A 25,683-nucleotide genomic window follows, 5' to 3' on the forward strand; every position below is an offset into this window, starting at 1 on the left:
GTTCAGATCATAACTAGATTCATTCTGATCCTAATTCTGATTCAAAATGTGTAACGTTTGCATGTATGGACAGTTTTAGTCCATAAATATCAGTGCAGTGAAACCTCTTCTAGAGGGGTGGTCCACGTATGCACCGTATAGGATGGAACTGAAGTCTATCAAAGGAAGTCTGGTGTAGATAAAGAGGTGGTCTTTTTAAGATGTCTTACTGTACTTGGCAAACACGGGGCCAGATTATCAAATTAAAAATTATTTGAGACTATAGGGTCTTGTATTCTCTTTAGGCCCCATGAAACCAGTGGAGCATATGACATTTTTTATGCTGGACTCCTTCTGTCTCACTATGAAACTTGAGGTCTACAGAGGTTCAGTAGAGACCTCGTCCACCTCTATGGGAGCCGTAATACCTTCTTGTGCATCTGTAATCTTTACAATATGATATTGTACTAAATCGTTAGCTGTGAGTTCTGCTTCCTTGTGTTGCATGCCATAAAAGCAACTTGCGTGAGGTTCATTAGTTATCAATTAGCAAGATTGAGCATGTCCTGCTATATGCACATTGCCTCTCTGAGAGGGGTTTTCAAGAGTGTTTAATATTGATGACCTATCCTGAGGATGGGTCATCAATATCAGATCGGCAAGTTGATGATCTGACAACCGGCACCCCGGCAGATCAGCTGCTTAAGGAGGCTGTAGCGCTCCAATGAGTGCCGCTGCGTCCTCACAGTTCACTAATCATGGGACCGTCCATTGTATAGCGGCTGAACAGGACTGAGCTGCGCCACGGCCATGTGACTAATGAATGTGACATTATTGGCCTAGGAAGAGGCTGCGGCACTCACAGGAGAGCTTATCGGCAGGGAGCCAGACCCCCACTGATCTGATATTGATGGCCTATCCTGAGAATTCGTCATCAATATCAAAATCTTTGACAACCCCTTTAATTGTCTATTACCTGATGCTACCAAGTAGCATATGTAACAGTAGATAGTAGGATGATGAGAGTTTCCAATATTGAGATTTCTGAAAGCATCAAAAGCTTACAAAACCTAAACCGGACCTCTTACCGCAAAATGCAATACACTCTGTTAACACCATGTTATAGAGAAGGAGAAGCTGAGCGGATTGATATATAGTTTTATGGGAAAACATTCAGTAAAACCTGTACTTTGGACATTTATATCTCTGCTTTTTCTACTTCCTGTGAACAGCTATAGGTACAGGATGGAGGTGTTCTCAGTGATTGATAGCATTGTGCTACCAAGTAGCATATAGAACAGTAGATAGTAGGATTATAAGAGTTTCCAATATGACCACTGGATTGCAGGGTGGTCGTAACCATGGAAACAAGCAATGTATTATGTGATAAAAAATGAATGAAGCAAGCAAAGGAACAGTCACAATACATTAGTAAGTGGCTTGTATTAACTTTTTCTACATGATAGAGGCTATTTGCTGAAATGAGACAACCTCTTTACGTCCATTAGGGAAGAGCCATGATCTGTGACTACAGGTCGCCAAGGAGCGAGATCTGAGGAACATAAACAGCAGCTAGTCATGGACTGTAGATACTGACTAACATATTATTGAGCTTCTTACTGAAGGGTTCTGCAGGTCTGAATGAGCTCAGCTGGAACATTGGTGGAGGTTATACTTCTCATCCCATCAGAGCCAGGGCAGTAATAACTCTGATTTCTTGCATTGTTTTGCACATAAAATCTATTATAAAAATGAATGAGGGTACTTTCACACTAGCGTTTTTCTTTTCCGGCGCTGAGTTCCGTCCTAGGGGCTCAAATCCGGAAAAGAACTGATCAGTTTTATCCTAATGCATTCTGAATGGAGAGTTACAACACCTTAAAGGGTGCATTAACGCCGTGTGTTCAGTCAAACCGGATCCGGCTTTTGCATGTTAAACCCGAAAAATGTGGAAAAAAAAAGTTAAAGTCCATAAATGGCAGATCAGTTTTTTCCAATGCAATTTTTCATTGTGATCAAAATCCTGATCAGGATTCAAATGTAGTCCGTTTTCACACGTTTTTCCGGATCCGGCGGGCAGTTCCAGTGTCGGAATTGAACGCCGGATTTAAACAACGCTAGTGTGAAAGTAGCCTTAAACTAGTGTGCCAGGCAAGAAAAAAAATAGCATTCTGCATAGTACCTTTTCCAGCCTGACCCTATAGAAATGAGCACAATGTGCTTTTTAAGATGCATTTGTAATGGAATTTTATCGAGTTGTGCCATGGGTCAGAGTGATCAGAATGAAGCACCACTGTTGTCACCATCATTGACTATAATGGGGGCGGGCCGGAGTTCTGGCGGCAGCATGGCAAACATGCCGAGAGGCGGCCGGAATAAAACTGACATGTCGTAGTCAATGGGGCCGGAGCGGTAGTCCGGGGGCACTCGTGCACTAGCGGCAGCACGGATCTGACAGACTGTTCACCCGCCGGAACAGCCTGCTGGAGTTCCTTGGCGCTAGTGTGAAACTAGTCTTAAACCCCTTAACCGGGAACTAGCCTTCGCTGCAGGGGAGCCACCAGGCCGCAACCTCTTGGAATAGTCAGTAGTAGTGAGTAGCTGACAGGGGTCAGAGATGCTGGTGCCTGGCACTGAGTGGTCAGGAAACAAGCACTGAACACAGAACTGCAGGATGATGTGAACTTTCACAATAAGAAGAAGATTCAGCAGAGATCCCTCTGATTTGTCAATTCTTCTGATTACAATTACAGCAGATTTTATATTTTCTTCCAAAGGTTCTCTTTTTTTCACTGGTGAATTTTTTTTCTATACCTTATAATGAATTTGTCTGATAATCCAGAATTTTGGACCTACTGATCTCGAATAAAAGGAATTTTGCTGAAGGGCACATTTCGAGTCCTGTGTATGGTTATTTTTACACACACAGCTCTGCCTTGTCTTAGCCAGAATCGTAGGCAGTTCACAGCAATTTGCTGACAGCCTGACTCATTGTAACATGCTGGAGCGGCCCCACCGATACAGTTGGAAAATAACATCACGTTGCACTAATCCTGGTTGACACCATAACATTATTCGGTTTTGCCCTTGCCTCTTGTATTGACTGTAGACAAAGGAAGCTCTGGGTTTATCTGTACACACACCTCAGCTCAGCAGCTGCAGATTTAGGATCCATCGTCATCTGTTTAATGATTCAGTCTAAACCTATATCATCAATGGTAATGAAATGTACAGAAATGATGGCATTTTCAAATTTCCCTCCATCAGTAGTCTTATGACATCATGCCTCCCAAGTGTCCCTGTTTTGGAGGGATAGTCCCTCTTTTTGACCCAAATCCCTCTGTCCCTCTTTGATACTTAAACATGCCTGTTTTTATAGCTACACACATTCCCCATGTAATAACAATTCTGGAGCATCTATTCTTATGACTCTATGATGTGCCCTTCCTTTATTATTTCTACTAGAAGTTATGAATGAATTGCCAGCAGTCTGCACTAAGGGTACAGAGGGGAGGTAACCAGTTGGGGGGGGTGTCCCTTCACAGTCTGAAAATGGCAGCACTGATTGGATAGAGTGAGTCTGTGCAGGGACACACCCCCAACTGGTTACCACCCCTCTGTACCCTTACTGCAGACTGCTAGCAATTCATTCATAACTTCTAGTAGAAATAATAAAGGAATGGCACAACATAGACTCATAAGAAAATATGTTCCAGAATTGTTATTACATGGGCAATGCATAAAGCTATTAAAACAGGCATGTCAGGAGCGGTGACAGATCCTCTTTAAATGTCCCTCTCTTTGACCTGCAGAATTAATGCTTAAATATGCATTAATATATTTCCTAAATTGCTCCTTACTAAACTATCTGTATGGTTTCTTTCTGTGTATTAGACCATAACTTCATTATTTGGTGCAATTTGGACCTTAAAATATCTATAATCCAATGATTTATGTGCTAATATTTAAATGGATATTGAAGCGCAAGAAAAAAAGTTGTCTCAGGAGCTCCACATGGTGTAAAAAAATAAAGGGACTTACACTCACCTAAGCGAAATGTTCTGATTGGTTCAGTATTTGTGCTTTGGGTGGAGTTAGAGGCGTGGCCTAGTGTGAAAAAAATTGCCACGATGTGTGCTGACATATACTGTCCTTTGTTGCAATTTTCAAAAGTTGAGAGGTATGTGACATGTGTCCATTCACAGACTGCAAGCTTCCATAGGAAGTAGCCTGTAGTCTGCTGAAAGATTTGCAGGGCCTGCAGGCGGAAACTGCACCAAGAGGGAATATGGGTGGATTACAGTGTGAACATGCCCTTGTGTGAGAATCCTTCCTCTTCATAGAGGTGTATAATGTTCATTCCGCGCACTGTAAAGAGCCGGGAGCTGAAATTAATGGTCCCTTATCGCACGGATCATGGCTGTCGCTGACTGCTTAATTCTAGAGCTGTTCTGAGTTTTGCATATCTGAAGGGTGTGCAAGAATGTCTTCAAAGTCATAGCAAAGTTCATTTTCTGTAAAGCTTCGGTCTTTGGATCTAGATTTTGAATGTAATGCAAATAAGGTTATAATTCATATAGTGATATGATGTATCAAGAAAAAATATTCCAGACAGGATGATAGTGATGTCAACTCATTAGGGGAGATTTATTTAAACTGGTGTAAAGGGAAACTTGCTTAATTGCCCATAGCAACCAATCAGGTTCCACCTTTTATTTTTTGGCGCTCCTCTGGTTGCTATGGGCAACTAAACCAGTTTTGATAAATCTCCCCCAATGTCTGTAGGTGACATAGACAGACCCATTTATATGGGTTGTCTGAGTTCATTTTTAATCTTTATTTTTAAAGGGGTTTTCCAAGATATTTTAACTGATGACCTGTACTCTGGATAGGTCATTAGTATCTGATCGGTGGGGTCCGACACCGGGGACCCCCGCCTTCTCCGTTCTCACCAAGCACAGCACTGTACATTGAATAGCGGCTGCGCTTGGTAACACAGCTCATCCCCATTCACTTTAACGCTGCGCCCGCCCTAGATCATGTGACCGATGAACGTATCATCACTGGCATAAGAAAAGCTGGAGAGCGCCGGTGCCTTCTCAAACAGCTGATCGGCTGGGGCCTGGGTGTCAGACCCCCACCGATCAGATACTGATGACCTATACAAACCCCTTTAAGGCAGGATAGGTATTAGAAAAATTCTAGTCGGAATCCATTCCAGCACCGCGCTCCAGCCACTCATTTTTAGTCTGAGCGATGACGTGCCTGTACATCCCATGTGACTGCTGAAATCACTGGCCACAAGAGTATATGGCTGCTGTAACCAGTGGTTGGCTGCAGAGGTCAAATGTGGTATACGAGCGCGTACCACGGCAATCAGAAAAACAAAGGCCAGTGGGGAGAACAGAGCGGGTTCAGGAGAGTAGGTATAATTTTTATTATTATTATTATTATTATTGTAATAGATTCCCTACCTGTTTAGGTGTTGTAAGCTCTTCAGAATTGTTACCTTACTAGTTCTTAAAGGAATTGTCCAGTCATAATGCAAATAAAACTTAATCACTGAATAAGGCTTGAGATAACTTATCCCAAAATCACGGACAGCCAACATTTTTACGGACAAATTGGAAAACCATAATGAATAATAAAGATAAGTAATCCATGTCTAAAGGTCAATATACTGATCATTACCAGCTTTACTGTGAGCTGTAAAATTATGATAATTACCACCAAAATTATCTAGTCAATTACCACCAGCCTCAAAAACATCACAGGAAAAAAAAGTTGGCTATTTCCACGGACTGTCCAGACATTTCTGGACTGTTGGCAATTCTGGGCTGAGTTCACATCTGTGTTATGTAGTCCTTTGTTCTGTCCCTGGAGCAGAAAACCGGAACATGATGTGCAATGGCATTCGACTGATCTGATTGACTTATAATGAGATCCATCAGGTTTCCATGGTTACAACCACCATGCAATCCAGCAGTGGTGGTCGTGCTTGCACACTATAGAAAAAAGCGCCGGCCTCTCTGGTGGATGGAACCGCTGGAGTGCGCGTAGGCTGGAGCTTTGTCCTATTGTATGCAAACACGACCACCGCTGCTGAAATGCAGGGTGGTCGTAACCATGGAAACAATCAGTGTATAATGTATAAAGAAAGTTAATACAAGCCACTTACTAATGTATTGTTATTATCTATATTGCCGCCTTTTCTGGCTGAATTCATTTTCCCATAACATTATACACTGCTCATTTCCACGGTTACGACCACCCTGCAATCCATCAGTGGTGGTCGTGCTTGCACACTATAGGAAAAATCGTCGGCTTCTCTGGTGGCCGGGACCATGGTAGAGCACATAGACTAGACCTTTTTCTTATATAGTGCAAGCACGACCACCACTGATGGATTGCAGGGTGGTCTGTAACCATGGAAACGAGCAGTGTATAATGTGATGGGAAAATGAATCCAGCCAGCAAAGGAGTCAATATGGACAATCACAATACATTAGTAAGTGGCTTGTATTAACTTTCTCTACATGATTAATGCCATTTGCTGAAGTGAGACAACCCCTTTAATCTTTATTTAAATAAGACTGGGTAACCCTTTATCTGCTTTGTGCTTATGTGATCTACATATTACAAATGATTTATCATCCATGTTTCTTATTCACTAGGTGGCAGTGCCTGATATAGTGGAAGCCGCAAAGGGGGCAGATATCCTAATATTTGTCGTCCCCCATCAGTTTATTGGTAAACTATGCGAACAGCTGAAATCTCATATAAAGAAAGAAGCGTTTGGAGTGTCGCTCATAAAGGTGTGAGTGATAGTCATTGTTACATAGAATGTGTCGGCAGATAAGAACCATTTGGCCCATCTAGTCTGCCCAATATACTGAATCCTATGAATAGCCCCTGGCCCTATCTTATATGAAGGATGGCCTTATGCCTATCCCATGCATGCTTAAACTCCTTTACTGTATTTGCAGCTACCACTTCTGCAGGAAGGCTATTCCATGCATCCACTACTCTCTCAGTAAAGTGTTCTAATGTTATTTTCTCAGACATGTTCCAGGGCTGGATGGTATTTTACTAGTCACATGTTTATGGCTGCCAATTTTTATCTGGGAAAAGTACACTGGGGATCATTTATCAAACTGGTGTAAAGTAGAACTGGCTTAGTTGCCCATAGCAACCAATCAGATTCCTCCTTTCATTTTGGACAGCTCCTTTGGAAAATGAAAGGAGGAATCTGATTGGCTGCTATGGGCAACTAAGCCAGTTCTACTTTACACCAGTTGGATATACGACCCCCCTGTTTCCAGTCTTTCCTATTAATATCATCAGATCATGTCAATGGTTTGATTAGAGGATTAGTCGCTGTGGTATCCAGTAGTGAGAAAAGACACAAATAACCTGCTCCAAATATATCTGGCATTCAGTAAAAAATGAACACAAACACAAAGTATATGGTTCATCAGTACATACAAAGGCAACTAGATGCTGCTCGTGAGGGTCAGTTTCAATGTAAATAGAAAGGATGTAGGGATGTCCAGATGTAGCAGAGCTGAATTTATCATTTAGTTCCTTGGGTCGGTACTACTTATACCTTGCAAAACTGCTTGTAATATACAGTGGTCCCTCAGGTTACAATATTAATTGCTTCCAGGACGGCCATTGTATGTTGAAACCATTGTAACTCGAATAAATGGTTCCAAAGCCCCAAAATGCCTTCAAAGATAAGAGAAAATGAAGATTTAAGTAATATAAGCAGATATCCAAGACAGGCAAAACAAGTCCTTACATATAACAGGCAGGAATAGCTGATAACTAGCAACTAATACAGATATTTTACCAGAAAAGTGGCCTTGATTGGTTGGATCTGAGACGTATGTGGAGTCTGGTTTCAACTTGCGATGGGTCAGAAAAGTCCATTGTATGTTGAAAATATTGTATCCTCAGGCCACTGTATCTTGAGGGATGACTGTAATGATAAACTGTACAATAATATTTATTGGCTTTAAAATGGTATCCTCTTTTGATTCGTTCCAGGGTGTAGATGAGGGACCTGAAGGCCTTCGGTTGATATCTAACATTATTCATGAGAGGCTAGGCATCCAGATGAGTGTGTTAATGGGTGCCAACATTGCCAATGAAGTCGCTGATGGAAAATTTTGCGAAACCACAATTGGTAAGATAATTCACTATTCAGGGCCCTACACAAAAATCATAGGAACCCATAACTTGGGTCCCACCCTCACTGAGAGGTCCATTAAATGTACTATTTTTTAACTGACGTTAATGTCCATCAAAATTGTTATAATGTATCTTTATAAGGGTACATCTCTACATCCACGGCTTCCCATCACAGAAAAAGAATAAAACTCTGTCTGCCTGCAGCCGCCACTAGGGGGAGCTCATTGGGAGATGGATGTATACAACTAGTATTAAAATACAATGCTATAATAATATGTCTTGCTCTCTTAGTGGCAGCTGCAGGCAACTGCTAAGACAGTGTGAAGGGAAGCAATTGATCTTCATCACTGGACCATTGGTCACCACTGACTGTGTTTCCTTGTTATGTTGTTTCCTTTCAGGTAGTATAAATAAGGAGCAAGGCAAAATCCTAAAAGAACTGTTCCAGACACCAAATTTCCGTATCACAGTAGTGGAAGAAGCAGATACAGTAGAACTATGTGGAGCTCTGAAGGTAGAGAGAATTATTGTCTAACATGAGTTCTGGTATATAATGGTAGTTTATTTGCACCGTATAGCAGAAGTGTGTTTTTTTGGTTGTTGTTTTTTTTTCATGAGGGTGAGGTGGAGTGGTAGGGGATGACATAAAATGGAGGGATAATTTAAAGGGAACCTGTCATGTGGATATTTGATTATAATCTAACTAATTATATACAATCATTAACTACTAAAAAGTACCTTAAATATATTCACTTACTGGTGTGACAGATGGTTATCTCATAATATACACACAAAGATGCCACATGCCGCATGCTAATAAGCTGATTGGAGTCCAGCGTGATGTCATTGAGTCCAGCGTTTATTTAATTCAGAGCTATAGCCACTCCCCTGCCCACCTGCTGCTGATCCATATGGAAAAAAACTGTCATTCAGCAGCAGGTGGGCGGGGAGAGTCAGGAGCTCATGAATATTCAGGACTCATCATTATCAGCTGGAGATTTTCAATACAAGATGTTGGCAGATTGACTGGGTCAATTAAAGAAAGTGACCCAGCATTTTGCTAAGAGAATCAGTCACTTATTTATGTTGCCCTTAGTTAGGACACCATAAAACTGGTGACAGGTTCCCTTTAAAGAAGAGCTGCCACCTCTTCTGATCTGCCAGTTCCAGAAAATACTTGCATTCCCCCATGAATTTTTTTTTTATCGTCTTAGAACTCAACATTGTGTCACCCCCCTGTTATTCCTCCTGGAAATTCATGAGAGTATTTACATTTGGGCCTTATCATTCCACTTGTCAGTAGAGTGTGTCCCTGACACTGGCAGAACTAACTGGACAGTTTACACACACGTCCTATTAAATAGGAATGGTACACTGTCAATGTATTAATAGATTTCCAAGAAGAATAACAAAGGAACAACACAAAGCAGAGATGCTCCAGGACTGGTATTTCATGGGCAAGAAATGTTTTTACTAAAACAGACAGGTTATCTATAAAGGGATTGCTTGCTTTTAGACATATATCTTTATGCACCTGTTTAGAACTTATTTAAAGGGGTTCTCTGGGCTTTTACTATTGATGACCTATCCTCAGGATAGGTCATCAATATCAGATCGGCGGGGGTCTGTGCGTGCCGTCTCCTCATACAGCTGATCCGATCTGATATTGATGACCTATCCTGAGGATAGGTCATCAATAGTAAAAGCCCCGAGGACCCCTTTAAAGACCTGTCTGTTAGTGACTACTTTCATTCCCCATGTAATAAAAATTGTGTAGCATCAATTCTTACGCCTCTACATTGTATGATTAGTTTACTATTCCTGCTAGAAGTTATAAATAAATTGTTAGTCGTCTTCAATGAAGGTCCAGAAGGGTGTTACCAGTTGGGGGTGTGACACTATCCAACCAGTGCTGCCAGAGACACACGCCCAACTGGCAATAAGGACTACTGCAAAGGGTTAACTAAAGATAAATGACTTAATGCAATGTTCTTGTTAAATGTTGTGACTTATTGTGTTTGTGTGAACGCAGTGACAATGTATTAGTGATCGAATGGTTACTATATTTAGGTTGCCAGGAGATGGACTGGTTCCGCCCCTGGTTAGGAGTTAGAGTAGTCTAGTCTGAGGAGAAGCTATAGGAGAGATGTGTGTGCTGAGAGTTCAAGCATGGACTAGGCCCAATCTCAGAGATTCTCTGTCTCTGAGACTACAGCTGCAAATGAAGCAACACTGCTACTAAAGTACCCCTGAAAGAAAGGGACCAGACATCTAAGAAGGCCTACAACCCTCAAGTATTGTGCACATCTGTGGCAGAAAGACTTTGCTGCTGTGGAGAGGGAAATACTGCCAAAGCATTCCCCCATACTTTCAGACGGATTGGCCATCCATATCTAAATTTCTGCACCCCTCAGTCTGGGAATTGCAGATCGAGTTAATAAAAAACTAACTCCATTCCTCTGGTTCTGCTGAGAAACTGCAAAGTGTCCTTAGCGAGAGACAGGGAGTACTACAACGACCATCATTGTTGCCGCCTATATGCTGCTATTGAGAGAGGATCATACTGTGATATACACTCACCTAAAGAATTATTAGGAACACCTGTTCTATTTTTCATTAATGCAATTATCTAGTCAACCAATCACATGGCAGTTTCTTCAATGCATTTAGGGGGGTGTCCTGGTCAAGACAATCTCCTGAACTCCAAACTGAATGTCAGAATGGGAAAGAAAGGTGATTTAAGCAATTTTGAGCGTGGCATGGTTGTTGGTGCCAGACGGGCCGGTCTGAGTATTTCACAATCTGCTCAGTTACTGGGATTTTCACGCACAACCATTTCTAGGGTTTACAAAGAATGGTGTGAAAAGGGAAAAACATCCAGTATGCGGCAGTCCTGTGGGCAAAAATGCCTCGTGGATGCTAGAGGTCAGAGGAGAATGGGCCGACTGATTCAAGCTGATAGAAGAGCAACGTTGACTGAAATAACCACTCGTTACAACCGAGGTATGCAGCAAAGCATTTGTGAAGCCACAACACGCACAACCTTAAGGCGGATGGGCTACAACAGCAGAAGACCCCACCGGGTACCACTTGTCTCCACTACAAATAGGAAAAAGAGGCTACAATTTGCACGAGCTCACCAAAATTGGACTGTTGAAGACTGGAAAAATGTTGCCTGGTCTGATGAGTCTCGATTTCTGTTGAGACATTCAAATGGTAGAGTCCGAATTTGGCGTAAACAGAATGAGAACATGTATCCATCCTCTGATGGCTACTTCCAGCAGGATAATGCACCATGTCACAAAGCTCGAATCATTTCAAATTGGTTTCTTGAACATGACAATGAGTTCACTGTACTAAAATGGCCCCACAGTCACCAGATCTCAACCCAATAGAGCATCTTTGGGATGTGGTGGAACGGGAGCTTCGTGCCCTGGATGTGCATCCCTCAAATCTCCATCAACTGCAAGATGCTATCCTATCAATATGGGCCAACATTTCTAAAGAATGCTATCAGCACCTTGTGGAATCAATGCCACGTAGAATTAAGGCAATTCTGAAGGCAAAAGGGGGTCCAACACCGTATTAGTATGGTGTTCCTAATAATTCTTTAGGTGAGTGTATGTATCCTTTTGGAACTGTGCCTTTTTACTGCCGTATGTACTACTACTCCCATCTTCACTACAGTAAAGAAAGACTTTATTTATCACAACCTCCAGCATGCATCAACCGGCCCTCCTGCCTTGCACTTTACCAACACTCTCAAAGCCATAACTGCCTCCACTCCCATCCTCCACGCACCCCCCTGCTGATCACTGCAGTAACACCCATCTGGACCTTCACTGCAAACTGCTAGTAATTCATTCATAACTTCTAGCAGGAATAATACAGGAATGGTACACCCCAAAGTCATTCTTGGAACTCCCCTCCCTGATCTGTATTAGGGGGTCTACCAATATGATATTTTCCAAAACGTTCACAGATCTGACTTCCTAATGCCGAATTTCCCATGTCCTGTTGATGTCCTGGCTGCGGGCAGACCCGGTCGTCACCCAGTGATAATGATTCTGCTCACACACAGGGCTGTTTACTTGCTATTATGCAATTGGGATCTATTGACTTTGGCTTGGCGCTTGCTGCTTGTCCTGTGGCTGCCAGGCCTGGAGTTTCAATGGTTCTTTATTTAGTTAATGTTTAAACAAATAGTTAATACGACTTCAATCTCACTCGAAATCTTTGTTCTCGGTCAGAATGGACATTTGTTGGAAGCTACTTTCATTTACAATACTGTTTGATTGCATGGCGATGAGGGGGTATAAAACCTCAAATACATAAGAGGATTATAATACAGTAGCTTATACAGCACAAAGATTTATACAGTATATACACTCCTGCACAGCGGGTTACAGTTATATCTGTATGGCGTCTTGAAGGTTTTATCCCATGATTAATGTAAAAAATAAAATCCGATATCATATAGAACATGACAGTCTCTTTCTAAGGCCCCATTCAGACAACCATATGGTCGCCATGCCCTTGTTGCGGACCGCAAACAGCGGGTCTGCAATACACGGGCACTGGCCGCGTGAACTCCGCACTGTGGTGCAGACCCATTGACATAAATGGGTCCGCGATCTGCAACAGATAGGATATGTTCTATCTTTTGGAGTGCGGAGGCACAGATAGGAAGCCGCCTCACCGCAAAAGATAGAATATGTCCTATCTGTTGCCATATGTTGCGGATCGCAGACTCATTCAAGTCAGTGGGTCTGCGCCACAGCGCGGAGTTCACACGGCCAGTGCTCGTGTATTGTGGACCCGCTGTTTGCGGTCCGCAACACTTGCACGAAAGCCATATGGTCGTCTGAATGGGGCCTAACAAAGTTAAAACCAGCCCTATACCTGTATCCAGAGATCTGTTCTTTCATGGCTCTTTTAGATTGATATCAAGAAGTCTCTCAAGGAGAGTATCTTTTCTGCTGGAGCTCAGGGGGGCGTGTCCATTCTGCTGGAGCTCAGGGGGGCGTGTCCATTCTGCTGGAGCTCAGGGGGCGTGTCCCTTCTGCTGGAGCTCAGGGGGCGTGTCCATTCTGCTGGAGATCTCTCCCTGTCACAGCAGTTGAAGGATGAAACTAAGCATGTGCGGCCGTCTCAGTGAGCAGGACAAAGAAATCAGATAAAATAACAAACAGCAGGTGGCGCTATACAGATACATTTTATTGAATAACTCAGTGGCTATGAGAAATTTTTAATTACATGCAATTACAAAAGTATTCAGATCCAAGTGCTAGTTTGAAAACCGTAGAATATTTTTTTCGTGGAACAACCCCTCTAAACCCCTTCTATCAATACACACGCACACACAGAAATGTCCCATGAGGTAAAGATTAACATAAAATTTACCTGGAATTACTTTTTCCACAAAATACTGCCATATAATGCTTTAAATAATAGTCCCATACTTATCCAAGTGCCCACATACTAGCGTACCTACAGGAATGCCGCTATATTTCCTATACATGTTGCAGAACTATCAATTTCACATAAATGTTGGTTATTTAAAATTTTCCCCTATAGAATATTAATCAGCCATGCAAACAACTGATTTTAGACAAGTTTCCATCAAAATTTTGATATGGAGGGACACCGGAGCATCAGTGCTGGAGCAATGAGAGACCTAACAGATAGGTTTTATTACTTACATCTTTTGTTGCTGTTTTTTGTACTGTTGGAACTAGTGTTGAGTGAATTGAAGTCAATTGGAATTTCCTTGTGCTTTGTGGTAGCGAATCGATTTTACCTGAAATAGTGTAAAAAAAAAACAAAAAAAATTCTACTTACCTCATCCATTGGCTCGCGGCAGGCCGGCCGCCGCCATCTTGCTTGAAGAACTTGCACAAAATACCCGTCATCACAGGCCGTCCGTGGTTTTGCGCCAGATTCTTAAGCAAGATGCTTGCGGCCAGCCTGTCGTGAGCAAATTGATGAGGTAAGTAGGATGTAATTTAGTTTTTTTACATTTTACACTGTATTATTACTGTCAGATGCGGAGATTAGCTATGAACGCGGCATCTGAGGATTACAATAACTGGGAGCAACGCAATCGCCGATCCCTGTCATCGCACCCATTACTTATAAAGAAATGCACTTCGTGACAAAGTAATTAGTCACATAGCAAATTTTTTTGTAAAATTCGGCAGAGCAGCCGAATCGCATTTTACAATGCTTCACTCCTGTCTAGTTGGAACGCCTAATCCAGGGGTGCACAACCTGCAGGCCGCATGCTGCCCCCAGAGCCATGGTTTGCTGCTTCCGTCCTGCTGGGCAGAAACACAGCTGATCGTGCGATCAGCTGTGTTTCTGCCCAGAGCCCTGCACAATTGCAGGGTTACAGCTCCTGCCTTCTCCTCACACAGGTGAGCGGCGCGCTGTGCAGTTTAGACCCGACGATCACGTGATCGCTGGATGTCAGGGGCAGAGGACAGCAGAACCTTACCAGCTCTGCCCTGTACAAAGCCCCCCTCAGCAGGCTGGTTTTCCCTGTAACTGGGGCTCCTTTGGATGCTCCAGTTACAGTGGAAATAGTGCAATTTTTTTTTTATATATTTAAGAAATAAATAATATAGTGATGATAAAAAAATAAAAATAAAATAAAATGTGCAAAATAAAAAATTCCCAAAAGGTCTTTTTGTAGCAGAAATATATTTAAAAGAATAAGTTACAAAAAAAGAAAAAATAGTAAAATACATAAAAGAAAAATACGCCATTACCAAAACCATTACAATTATCACCCCATTTATGTGAAACTGTACATATTGTATAATAATTTTATGTGTCATCCACAGATCCCCTATAACAGTGTCCCTGTGTAGTGAATGGGGGCCAGCATCTGGGCCCGGTGCAGTCACTGTATTCTACTACACCGGGCCCCGCTCTCTGTAGTATACGGTAATCATATCTAACTTGTGGCTATAGTTTAAAGTATTCCAATCATCTTAAATCTAGCGCTGTACTACTTACTACTAACTTCATGGCAGTCAGGAGGCCGGGCGCTCGTAGCATAGCTCACTGCGCCGCCTGCTTCTTTCATAAACTGGGCGGCGCAGGCGCAGTGAGCGTAGTTAGCTACACTACGAGCACCCGCCCGCCCGGCCTCCTGACTGCCAAGAAGTTAGTAGTAAGTAGTACAGCGCTAGATTTAAGATGATTGGAATACTTTAAACAATAGTCACAAATTAAATATGATTACCGTATACTACAGTGAGCGGGGCCCGGTGTAGTAGAATACAGTGACTGCATCGGGCCCTACTGCCATTACAGAAACAGATGCGGGCCCCCAGCCCCTCCTCCCTCTCAGCATATTCACCAGATGGTCGCAGCATTTGCCCCATAAGACGCACTGCTATTTCCCCCCCACTTTTGAGGGGGAAAAATGCGTCTTATAGGGCGAAAAATATGGTAATGGGTCCGGACCCGTTCCGCACAATTGCAGAACAGGTGCAGACCATTGAACGGACGTCTGAATGGACCCTAAAACAATGGCTGTGTGCGCGAGCCCTCAGGGAAAGTGCTTACTGGTTATTGCAGGGCACCTACAGTATATCTGGGGTTGCAGAAGGGGGTAATAACCAGTGAGCGCCGTCCTCTGCAGTGAAGGAATAGGAGGCAAGAAGGAAACGTCGCCACTTAAAGGAGTTTTCTAGTTAAAATGATTTTTAACAAGTTCCTGCAGCATGGCCCCCGACAGAAGATTCCTACTTTCCTGCTCCGTGCTGCTCTCGCTGTCTCCATCATCCGGTCTCAGAGCACCTCTGCAGCAAATGACTGGCTTCAGCTGTGAAACGCTGCTTGTGGCCACATCACCGCTGAGGCCAGTCATTGGCTGGAGAGATACAAGTGACTATGCCAATAGCCAGCCGGATGTGAACAGCTCCGGAACCAGAAGATGGAGACAGCGGGAGCAGCAGGGAGCAGGAAAGTATGAATCTTCTGTTTCAGGGCCATGCTGCAGCCCGTGTTACACGGCACGATATTCTGGACAATTACTGGGAACAAGAGTTCATAGGAGCGCTCATTCCTGATATCTGGCCGGTATAAGGCTCCATTCACACGTCCGCAACGTGTTTTGCGGATCCACAGAGCCGCAAAACACGGACAGCGGCAATGTGCGTTCCGCATTTTGCGGACCGCACATTGCCGGCACTATAGAATATGCCTATTTTTGTCCGCAATTGCAGACAAGAATAGGACATGTTCTATTTTTTTCGGGATCGGAATTGCTGACCTGGAAGTCCGCAATTCCGTGTCCGGGCAGCACATCGTGCTGCCCCATAGGAATGAATGGGTCCGCAATTCCGTTCCGCAAAATGCGGAACAAAATTGCGGACGTGTGAATGGAGCCTAATCGTTCCGCTGATCAGCCGATAAAAGGAATCGCTCGTTTGTCGGCTGATTTGCATATTTTATCAGGATGAAAGATGTACAATTATCGTCAGCACATCTCACCGTGTAATCAGGAATGTGCTGCCGATAATCGATAGAAGTGAATGAGGGAGGAATGACTGTGGTAGTGATCATTCCTCCCCAGTCACTTTGCATTAGCCTGTGTAATAGGCTAATGCAAACAAGCGCTGATTAACTTTTTTTTTTGCGGGCCCTTGAAATAGTGCGATGTGACAATGCGGCCCCCAGACCAAAAAAGGTTGTGCACCCCTGGCCTAATCGGTAAAGGTCCCCTGATCTGTCAAGCAAATCAGTCAAGACGGGGTAAGTAATTAGGAGACCCCAAGCTGCTTTCACCATTGAGTCTATGGGTGTTGCAGAAACAGCCAACCCACCTTCTCACCCTTCACTTACATCCTTTTTGTGCCCCTCATTCTTTGTGTAGAGGAGGTCCCATGACCCCGTTCTCCTGATAGTTAGGAGTGGAGAACTTAGTTCTTCATCTATTAACCATGGTGCAAAGTATGGATATGCCATTAGTGTCAATGGTTGGAGTTATTCTATAACTATACTATGGTTGTCCATGTTTGTGGTGGTTTTGGCCTTTCAGACATCTGTCCGCCTCTTACAGTCTCGTGCCAGCTCAACAGGGCACACAAGGGACAGAGCAGAGGGCACAACCCTTCTCTTCCCATCTACCCTCACTAGCAACATTTTTAGCAGGTATGTATTATTAGACAGTAAGTGGCCTCGCAGAGTTAATGCCCATGGACTTGCTGTTCTACCATTTTAAAGAGGACCTGTCACTTCTCCTGACATGTCTGATTTAGTAACTACTTGACCCCCCATGTAATAACAATTCTGGAGCATCTATTCTTATGACTCCATGGTGTAGCATTCCTTTATTATTCCTGCTAGAATTTATGAATGAATTGGTAGCAGTTTGCAATGAAGGTCTAGATGGGTGTCACCAGTTGGGAGGGGGTCCCTGCAAAGTCTGATACTGGTAGCACTGATTGGATAATGTCAGACTGTGCAGGGACACCTCCTCACATTGCAACTCCCATCTGGTCCTTCACTGCAAACTGCTAGTAATCATTCATAACTAATACAGGAATGGCACATCATAGAGTCATAAGAACAGATGCTCCAGAATTGTTATTACATGGGGAATACAAGTAGTATGTCAGGAGAGGTGACAGGTCGTCTTTCATGCCCTAGCTCAGATACAGGAGGTATTGTGACAAAAGCAGTTGTCCTTGCCACAAAGATCAATGGGGTCATTTATCAAACTGGTGCAAAGTAGAACTGGCTTAGTTGCCCATAGCAACCAATCAGATTCCACCCTTCATTTTCCAAAGGAGCTGTCCAAAATGAAAGGCGGAATCTGATTGGTTGCTATGGGCAACTAAGCCAGTTCTACTTTGCACCAGTTTGATAAATGACCCCACAAGTGTCTTCTTCTCCACGCACTTCCATGTAGCTCATTTGAAGAGGACATTACAAGCTGGTAGACCACTGTCCAGGGGGCACAGCCACAGAGGTGCATTCAGTCGGGCTCCTGCCGCATGTGCAGCCGCAGTCAAACGTCCCCGACTTCAGTTTGCGTGAAGTAAAGGGACAGATTACAAGTTTTGTAAATGCTGAATAAGTGTGAGCGACTGAATTACTGTTTAATTAGTATTTTATTTAATGTGATTTCATTAGAAGACACTCGGCTGGTATAGTTTTTGTTTCCCTACCTTGCCATCTGCTGTAATGAGGCTTATTACAATAGAGGAAGAACATTCTGCTCCACTGAGCAGTGGATGGCGAGGACAGCGAACAGCTGTATCTGTATCGGGACAGAAATGAAGTGCCGTTCTAATAGGCCGCCTTCAGTAGACTGAGGCCGAGATAACGTATTCAAAGCTGCTGCTAGAGTGAAATCTCTCTTTTTTTCATCCCTTTTGCATCCCTCTGTTACGGTTATGTTGTGCCTTTGACGGTTGTACTTGTATGTATATCCCGCTTTTACCAGTTTTATACCTTTTTGTACTGCATCAAATGTAACTAACCATTCATTTTTATTGTTCTGTTGTGTGAAGGGGATGTCTCAGCATAGACATTGTTTCATATCGCCGGGGTATGTCACCATTGTGGGATTGGCAGGGGTCCAATCGCCGTGATCAGTGCTTTCCTAGCACCATGGTCTGGCCTTGCATGTTCTAGTGATATGCCATCAGCGTGTTTGCTGAAACGACCCCTTTATAGAGAAAGTGTACCTTTCACAAAGTCAGTGATACCCATCAGTGATTGTCAAGGTGGATTCAGGCAGAATATGATGGATGAATGTTCCTGCAAACGCTCGTTCCTGACAATCTGCCCATCTAAAGGTGCAGCCGAATACCCAATCGATGAGCGAAACGCTCATTCACCGGGTTAAACTGTCGTTCGTGCAGACACCTAGATTATCGTTTCTGGGCAGCAGATTGTGGCGCCTAGAAACAATGCAGCTGTATGAGGACGAGAGATAGCAATCCCTTGTCCTCAAACTGTGGAGGTGATGTAAATGCAGGGCTTCACCCCCACTGAACGAGCAGCCGACTAACGTAAAAAAACGCTTCTTTCCTGACAATCTGCTGTTCAACGGCCCGTCTAAATCCACCTTCAGACAAAACTAAGTGCAGGTCAACACAGAACAGGAGCAGACCTTTCCTTCATACCTTATGTCTGTGGAGGCTCCAATCCTGGTTTCCATCAGTGATTGTGAGCCAAATCACCGATCATACATTGACCAAACAACGTTAATGACAATCTGCCCATCTAAAGCTGCCGCCAATCACCCGATGAAGGAGTGAAACGCACCAGGTTTCTCCTCACTATGCTAGGCTCAGACTTCCACCTAGCAGTGAGCCCAGTGACGTCACCGGCACAGAAGAGCGGTCTACAGCGCTGCTCTAGGGTATTTTGGAGGCGGGTACTATGCACCTTTGCACAGTACCCACTTCCAACACAGCGTATGGCAGCACTATAGACCGCTCCTCTGTGCCGGTGTCGTCACTAAGTTTACTGCTAGGTGGAACATGGCTCCTCCTGAGAGCTGCTTATGTAGACTACCACCATGACGGTGGTAGTCTACATAAGCAGCTCTCAGGAGGAGCCATGTTCCACCTAGCAGTAAACTTGGTGACGACACCAGCACAGAGGAGCGGTCTATGTACGGATGAGGTGATATGTACGGATGAGGTGAGAACACATATTGTCTTGGGGATATGACTGATGATTCTTTTACTCTCTTGCTAGAACATTGTCGCTGTTGGAGCTGGCTTCTGTGATGGACTTGGTTTTGGAGATAATACAAAAGCTGCTATTATTCGCATAGGGCTAATGGAGATGATTGCCTTTTCCAAAATGTTTTGTGCTGGACCGGTTACATCGGCCACTTTCCTCGAGAGCTGCGGCGTGGCTGATCTGATCACCACGTGTTATGGAGGCAGGAATAGAAAAGTTGGTGAAGCATTTGCCCGCACTGGAAAGGTAAGAACATGTGGATTCCTTGGTGTTAAACTGATGAGGATGCCACAGAACACATAGAGGTGCCACAGAATGCATAGATACCACAGAACACATAGAGATACCACAGAACACATTGAGATGCCACAGAACTCATAGAGATGCCAGAGAACCCATGCATAGAGATGCCACAGAATGCATAGAGATGCTACAGATCACATAGCTGTTACAAAACACATAGAGATGTCACAGAACACATAGAGATGCCACAGCACACAGAGATGCCACAGAACTCATAAAGATGCCACAGAACACATGCATAAAGATGCCACAGAACGCATAGAGATGCTACAGATCACATAGAGATGACATAGAAGGCACAGAGATGTTACAGAACACATAGAGATGTCACAAATCACATAGAGATGACATAGAAGGCACAGAGATGTCACAGAACACATAGAGATGTCACAGAACACATAGAGATGTCACAGAACACATAGAGATGACACAGAACTCCCAGATGACACAGAACCCACGCATAGAGATGCCACAGAACGCATAGAGATGCTACAGAGCACATAGCTGTCACAAAACACATAGAGATGACATAGAAGGCACAGAGATGTCACAGAACACATAGAGATGCCACAGATCACATAGAGATGCCACAGAATACAAAGATGCCACAGATCACATAGAGCACACATAGATGCCACAGATCACATAGAGCACACATAGATGCCACAGAGCAAGTGTCCGATGTCTTCAGTGCTTACCTAACCCTTTCTCTGCATATCTCACTTGTACCATAGTGCTGTAAAGATGCCAGACTCTTCTAAGCCGGGTATATGCCCTGTTTTACGGAGGTCAAATGTGCATACATTTAGAAAGGTGGTGTGGTGGTTTAACAACTGATAACAGGTTCTCTTAATACAATTATTTTTAATAGAACAGATACAAAAATAATCTGCTGACGCTCCCCTTAAACACAAAATCTGCAATAAAGCCAGTTTCACTTTGAATCCACTGCATCCAATCAGTATTGAGCCCTTTATGAGCACCAGTAGTTAAAGGCAGAGGCGTTGCTAGGGTCTCAAAAGATCCGGGGCCCAAGCACCAATGCATATGGCCCAATTCTCTAAGTTGAACAACCGCATCCCCCCCCAGCAAACATTAGCACTGAAGACATTTTGCTGTACTTGCTATACAGCAGCACGTACCTCTCACATCCAGGGCCTCCCAGGTGACGTCTCCTCCGATGTAGATCTTCTGTGTCATCATCTTCTCCATTCGGTCCGGGGTCCGGACAACTTCTCTCAGCCGCCTCGTCTCTGCAGAGTGTGACACAAAAAATGAGTGCCCCCCATAGTAACAGTACTCCTCATAGTCCCACCAATAGTAATTCCCTTCTAGAATGCCCTCATTAGTAATACTCCCCTTTACAGTGCCCCCAACGGTGATAACACTCCCAAAGAGTGCCTCCATTAGTAGAAGAGCCCCCAAGTATTAATAATACCCTCACAGAGTCCCCAGTAGAAATAAGGCCCCCCTATTGTCGTCCCCCCCAGTGGTAATAGAGCTATCTACTGACCCCTCAGTAGTAATAAGACCCCCACAGTGCTCTTAGTAGAAATAAGGCGGATCTATAAGTCCCTCCTATAGAGCCCCCAGTAGTAATAGGAACGCCTAATGTCCTCTGGATTTAAAATGCCCCTACAGTGCCCCCAGTATTTATATCGACCCCTACTGTTATAATGCTCGCCCTGAAGCTCCCCAAGTATTTATAATGCCGTCTGCAGTGCCCCCTGTAGTTATATTTCTCAGTTTAGTGTCCTCATGTGATGTCTGGATTCCTCATGAAACCGGGCAACCCCTTTAAAGGGCTTAACTGAGAGTTTGATATTGATGGCCTGTCCTCAGGATAGGTCATCAATATCAGATCGTCAGGGGTCTGACTCCCAACAGCCCCTTCTGATCAGCTGTTGGAAGAGGCCGTGGATCTCCTTGAGTGCTTAGGCCTCTTCCTAGCGACATCACTGTACATTGGTCCTGTGGCCTATGTGCAGCTCAGTACCTTTCAAGTGAATGAAGCTGAGCTGCAATACCAAACACATCCACTATAGAATGTATGGCGCTGTGCTTGGTAAGCTGTGAGAAGCCCCAGCAGTCATCAGAGCTCCGGAGAGCGCAGCGGCTTCTTCACACAGCTGATCGGCAGAGTGTTGATATTGATTACCTATCTTAAGGATGGGCCATCAGTATCAAATTCCTGGATAACCCCTTTAAAGCGCAATAAAATCTCCTGATTAATGTAGAACATTATCTGATGATAAGCATGAACTTTGATTCTATTTGATTGTAAAACTATTACATTGTATCTGTATTATATGACATATTTCATTTCTACATTGAGCACGAGGTTGTGAAATTGTTAGTTGTCTAGGAAATTAGATGAAAGTTCACATAAAAGTTTTACATTTTCCTTGACCATTCTTAAGAATCCTTCCAGGGGTCTTATATAGAGTAGGTTACAGGGGCGTAGCGAAAGGCTCATGGGCCCTGGTGCAAGAGGTCAGCTTGGGCCCCCCATCCCTCAGTGCTTTGTGGCCAGGGGCAGGAGGCAAAAATTTAAATGGCACCACCCCTTGCCAAATTCTTGAACTGAATGTGTATGTACAGTTGCAAGAAAAAGTATGTGAACCCTTTGGAATGATATGGATTTCTGCACAAATTGGTCATAAAATGTGATCTGATCTTCATCTAAGTCACAACAATAGACAATCACAGTCTGCTTAAACTAATAACACACAAAGAATTAAATGTTACCATGTTTTTATTGAACACACCATGTAAACATTCACAGTGCAGGTGGAAAAAGTATGTGAACCCCTAGACTAATGACATCTCCAAGAGCTAATTGGAGTGAGGTGTGAGCCAACTGGAGTCCAATCAATGAGATGAGATTGGAGGTGTTGGTTACAGCTGCCCTGCCCTATAAAAAGCACACACCAGTTCTGGGTTTGCTTTTCACAAGAAGCATTGCCTGATGTGAATGATGCCTCGCACAAAAGAGCTCTCAGAAGACCTACGATTTAAGAATTGTTGACTTGCATAAAGCTGGAAAGGGTTATAAAAGTATCTCCAAAAGTTTTGCTGTTCATCAGTCCATGGTAAGACAAATTGTCTATAAATGGAGAAAGTTCAGCACTGCTGCTTCTCTCCCTAGGAGTGGCCGTCCTGTAAAAATGACTGCAAGAGCACAGCGCAGACTGCTCAATGAGGTGAAGAAGAATCCTAGAGTGCCAGCTAAAGACTTACAAAAGTCTCTGGCATATGCTAACATCCCTGTTAGCGAATATACGATACGTAAAACACTAAACAAGAATGGATTTCATGGGAGGATACCACAGAGGAAGCCACTGCTGCCCAAAAAAAGCATTGCTGCACGCTTACAGTTTGCACAAGAGCACCTGGATGTTCCAAAGCAGTACTGGCAAAATATTCTGTAGACAGATGAATCCAAAGTTGAGTTGCTTGGAAGAAACACACAACACTATGTGTGGAGAAAAAGAGGAACAGCACACCAACATCAAAACCTCATCCCAACTGTGAAGTATGGTGGTGGGGGCATCATGGTTTGGGGCTGCTTTGCTGCGTCAGGGCCTGGACGGATTGCTATCATCGAAGGAAAAATGAATTCCCAAGTTTATCAAGACATTTTGCAGGAGAACTTAAGGCCATCTGTCCACCAGCTGAAGCTCAACAGAAGATGGGTGTTGCAACAGGACAACAACCCGAAGCATAGAAGTAAATCAACAACAGAATGGCTTAAACAGAAGAAAATACGCCTTCTGGAGTGGCCCAGTCAGAGTCCTGACCTCAACCCGATTGAGATGCTGTGGCATGACCTCAAGAAAGCGATTCACACCAGACATCCCAAGAATATTGCTGAACTGAAACAGTTCTGTAAAGAGGAATGGTCAAGAATTACTCCTGACCGTTGTGCACGTCTGATCTGCAACTACAGGAAACGTTTGGTTGAAGTTATTGCTGCCAAAGGAGGTTCAACCAGTTATTATATCCAAGGGTTCACATACTTTTTCCACCTGCACTGTGAATGTTTACATGGTGTGTTCAATAAAAACATGGTAACATTTAATTCTTTGTATGTTATTAGTTTAATTAGACTGCGATTGTCTATTGTTGTGACTTAGATGAAGATCAGATCACATTTTATGAGCAATTTGTGCAGAAATCCATATCATTCCAAAGGGTTCACATACTTTTTCTTGCAACTGTATATGGTGGAGTTGGGAGAGATAACATTTGGCTGACAGCTATTGAATATGTATGGCTGTATTAGGTCTCCATTTTGCAAATCGCTAATGTCAGCTAGCCTAATAGAGTTAAATCTGGTGACAGAATCCCTTTAACATAGCCAAGACGGATCAGTCTTGAACACCATTGAAAGTCAATGGAGGACAGATCCGTTTTCTATTGTGCCAGATTGTGTCATAGAAAACTGATCCGTCCCCATTGACGTCCCCTTAGTTTCGTCAGACGGACACCAAAACGCAGGCAAAACTGATCCGTTTTGGACCGCTTGTGAGAGCCCTGAACGGATCTCACAAACGGAAAGCAAAAACGCCAGTGTGAAAGTAGCCTAAATATGAAATGAACAGTATAGACCTTTCAGCTTAGTGCATTCATCTCAGTTAATTCCTTGAACTGCTAACATACATATGTATACGACCTAGATGGCCACAATGGCACAATGAGATCCAGGAGTCATATCTGGCATGTTGGCCTTTTTTCTGTTCCTCCTGACTATTAAACCCTATGGCAAAGAAGTCTTAAAGGGATTGTCTCACTTCAGCAAGTGGTATTTATCATGTAGAGAAAGTTAATAGAAGCCACTTACTAATGTATTGTGATTGTCCATATTGCCTCCTTTGCTGGCTGGATTAATTTTTCCATCACATTATGCACTGCTCGTTTCCATGGTTACAGACCACCCTGCAATCCATCAGTGGTGGTCGTGCTTGCACAATATAGGGAAAAAAAACTAGCCTATGTGCGCTCCCACGGTCCCGGCAACCAGAGAGGCTGAAGCTTTCTCCTATATTGTGCAAGCACGACCACCATTGCTGGATTGCAGGGTGGTCTGTAACCATGGAAACGAGCAGTGTATAATGTGATGGAAAAATCAATCCAGCCAGCAAAGAAAGCAATATGGATACTAACAATACATTAGTAAGTGGCTTGTATGAACTTTCTCTACATGATAAATGCCACTTACTGAAGTGAGACAACCCTTTTAAGTATTCAAGGAGACAAATTGTAAGAAAGTTCTCATTTTGGAATTTATGTCTCAGAACTTGTAGGCACAGGTTGTCTTTATCATTTATTTATGTCCTGACATATTTGTCAGTATTTGTCTACTGGTTATCGCGCTTTTACAAAATAAAACAGAACATTGTAGTGCACCCCAACTAGTGCCCTCTGCAAGTGCCCATTTCCCTTCTTGGATGACCTTCTCTCATTCCCCCAGCCAGGGGCTAATTAACTTCT

The 25,683-nt window shown here is 43.5% G+C and overlaps 1 protein-coding gene across 1 annotated transcript in view; it reads left to right on the top strand.

Moving 5' to 3' along the window:
- Positions 1-25,683, top strand: part of GPD1 (glycerol-3-phosphate dehydrogenase 1) — a 64,176-nt gene that overhangs the window by 27,801 nt on the left and 10,692 nt on the right. Inside the window, exons 3-6 of the mRNA XM_040426003.1 lie at positions 6,654-6,794; positions 8,029-8,167; positions 8,574-8,686; positions 19,900-20,133. Coding sequence (XP_040281937.1) covers positions 6,654-6,794; positions 8,029-8,167; positions 8,574-8,686; positions 19,900-20,133 — 627 coding nt within the window. The remainder of the gene's footprint in view (positions 1-6,653; positions 6,795-8,028; positions 8,168-8,573; positions 8,687-19,899; positions 20,134-25,683) is intronic.

This window comes from Bufo bufo, chromosome 3 (genome assembly GCF_905171765.1).
Source record: "Bufo bufo chromosome 3, aBufBuf1.1, whole genome shotgun sequence".
Classification (NCBI taxonomy): Eukaryota; Metazoa; Chordata; class Amphibia; order Anura; family Bufonidae; genus Bufo; species Bufo bufo.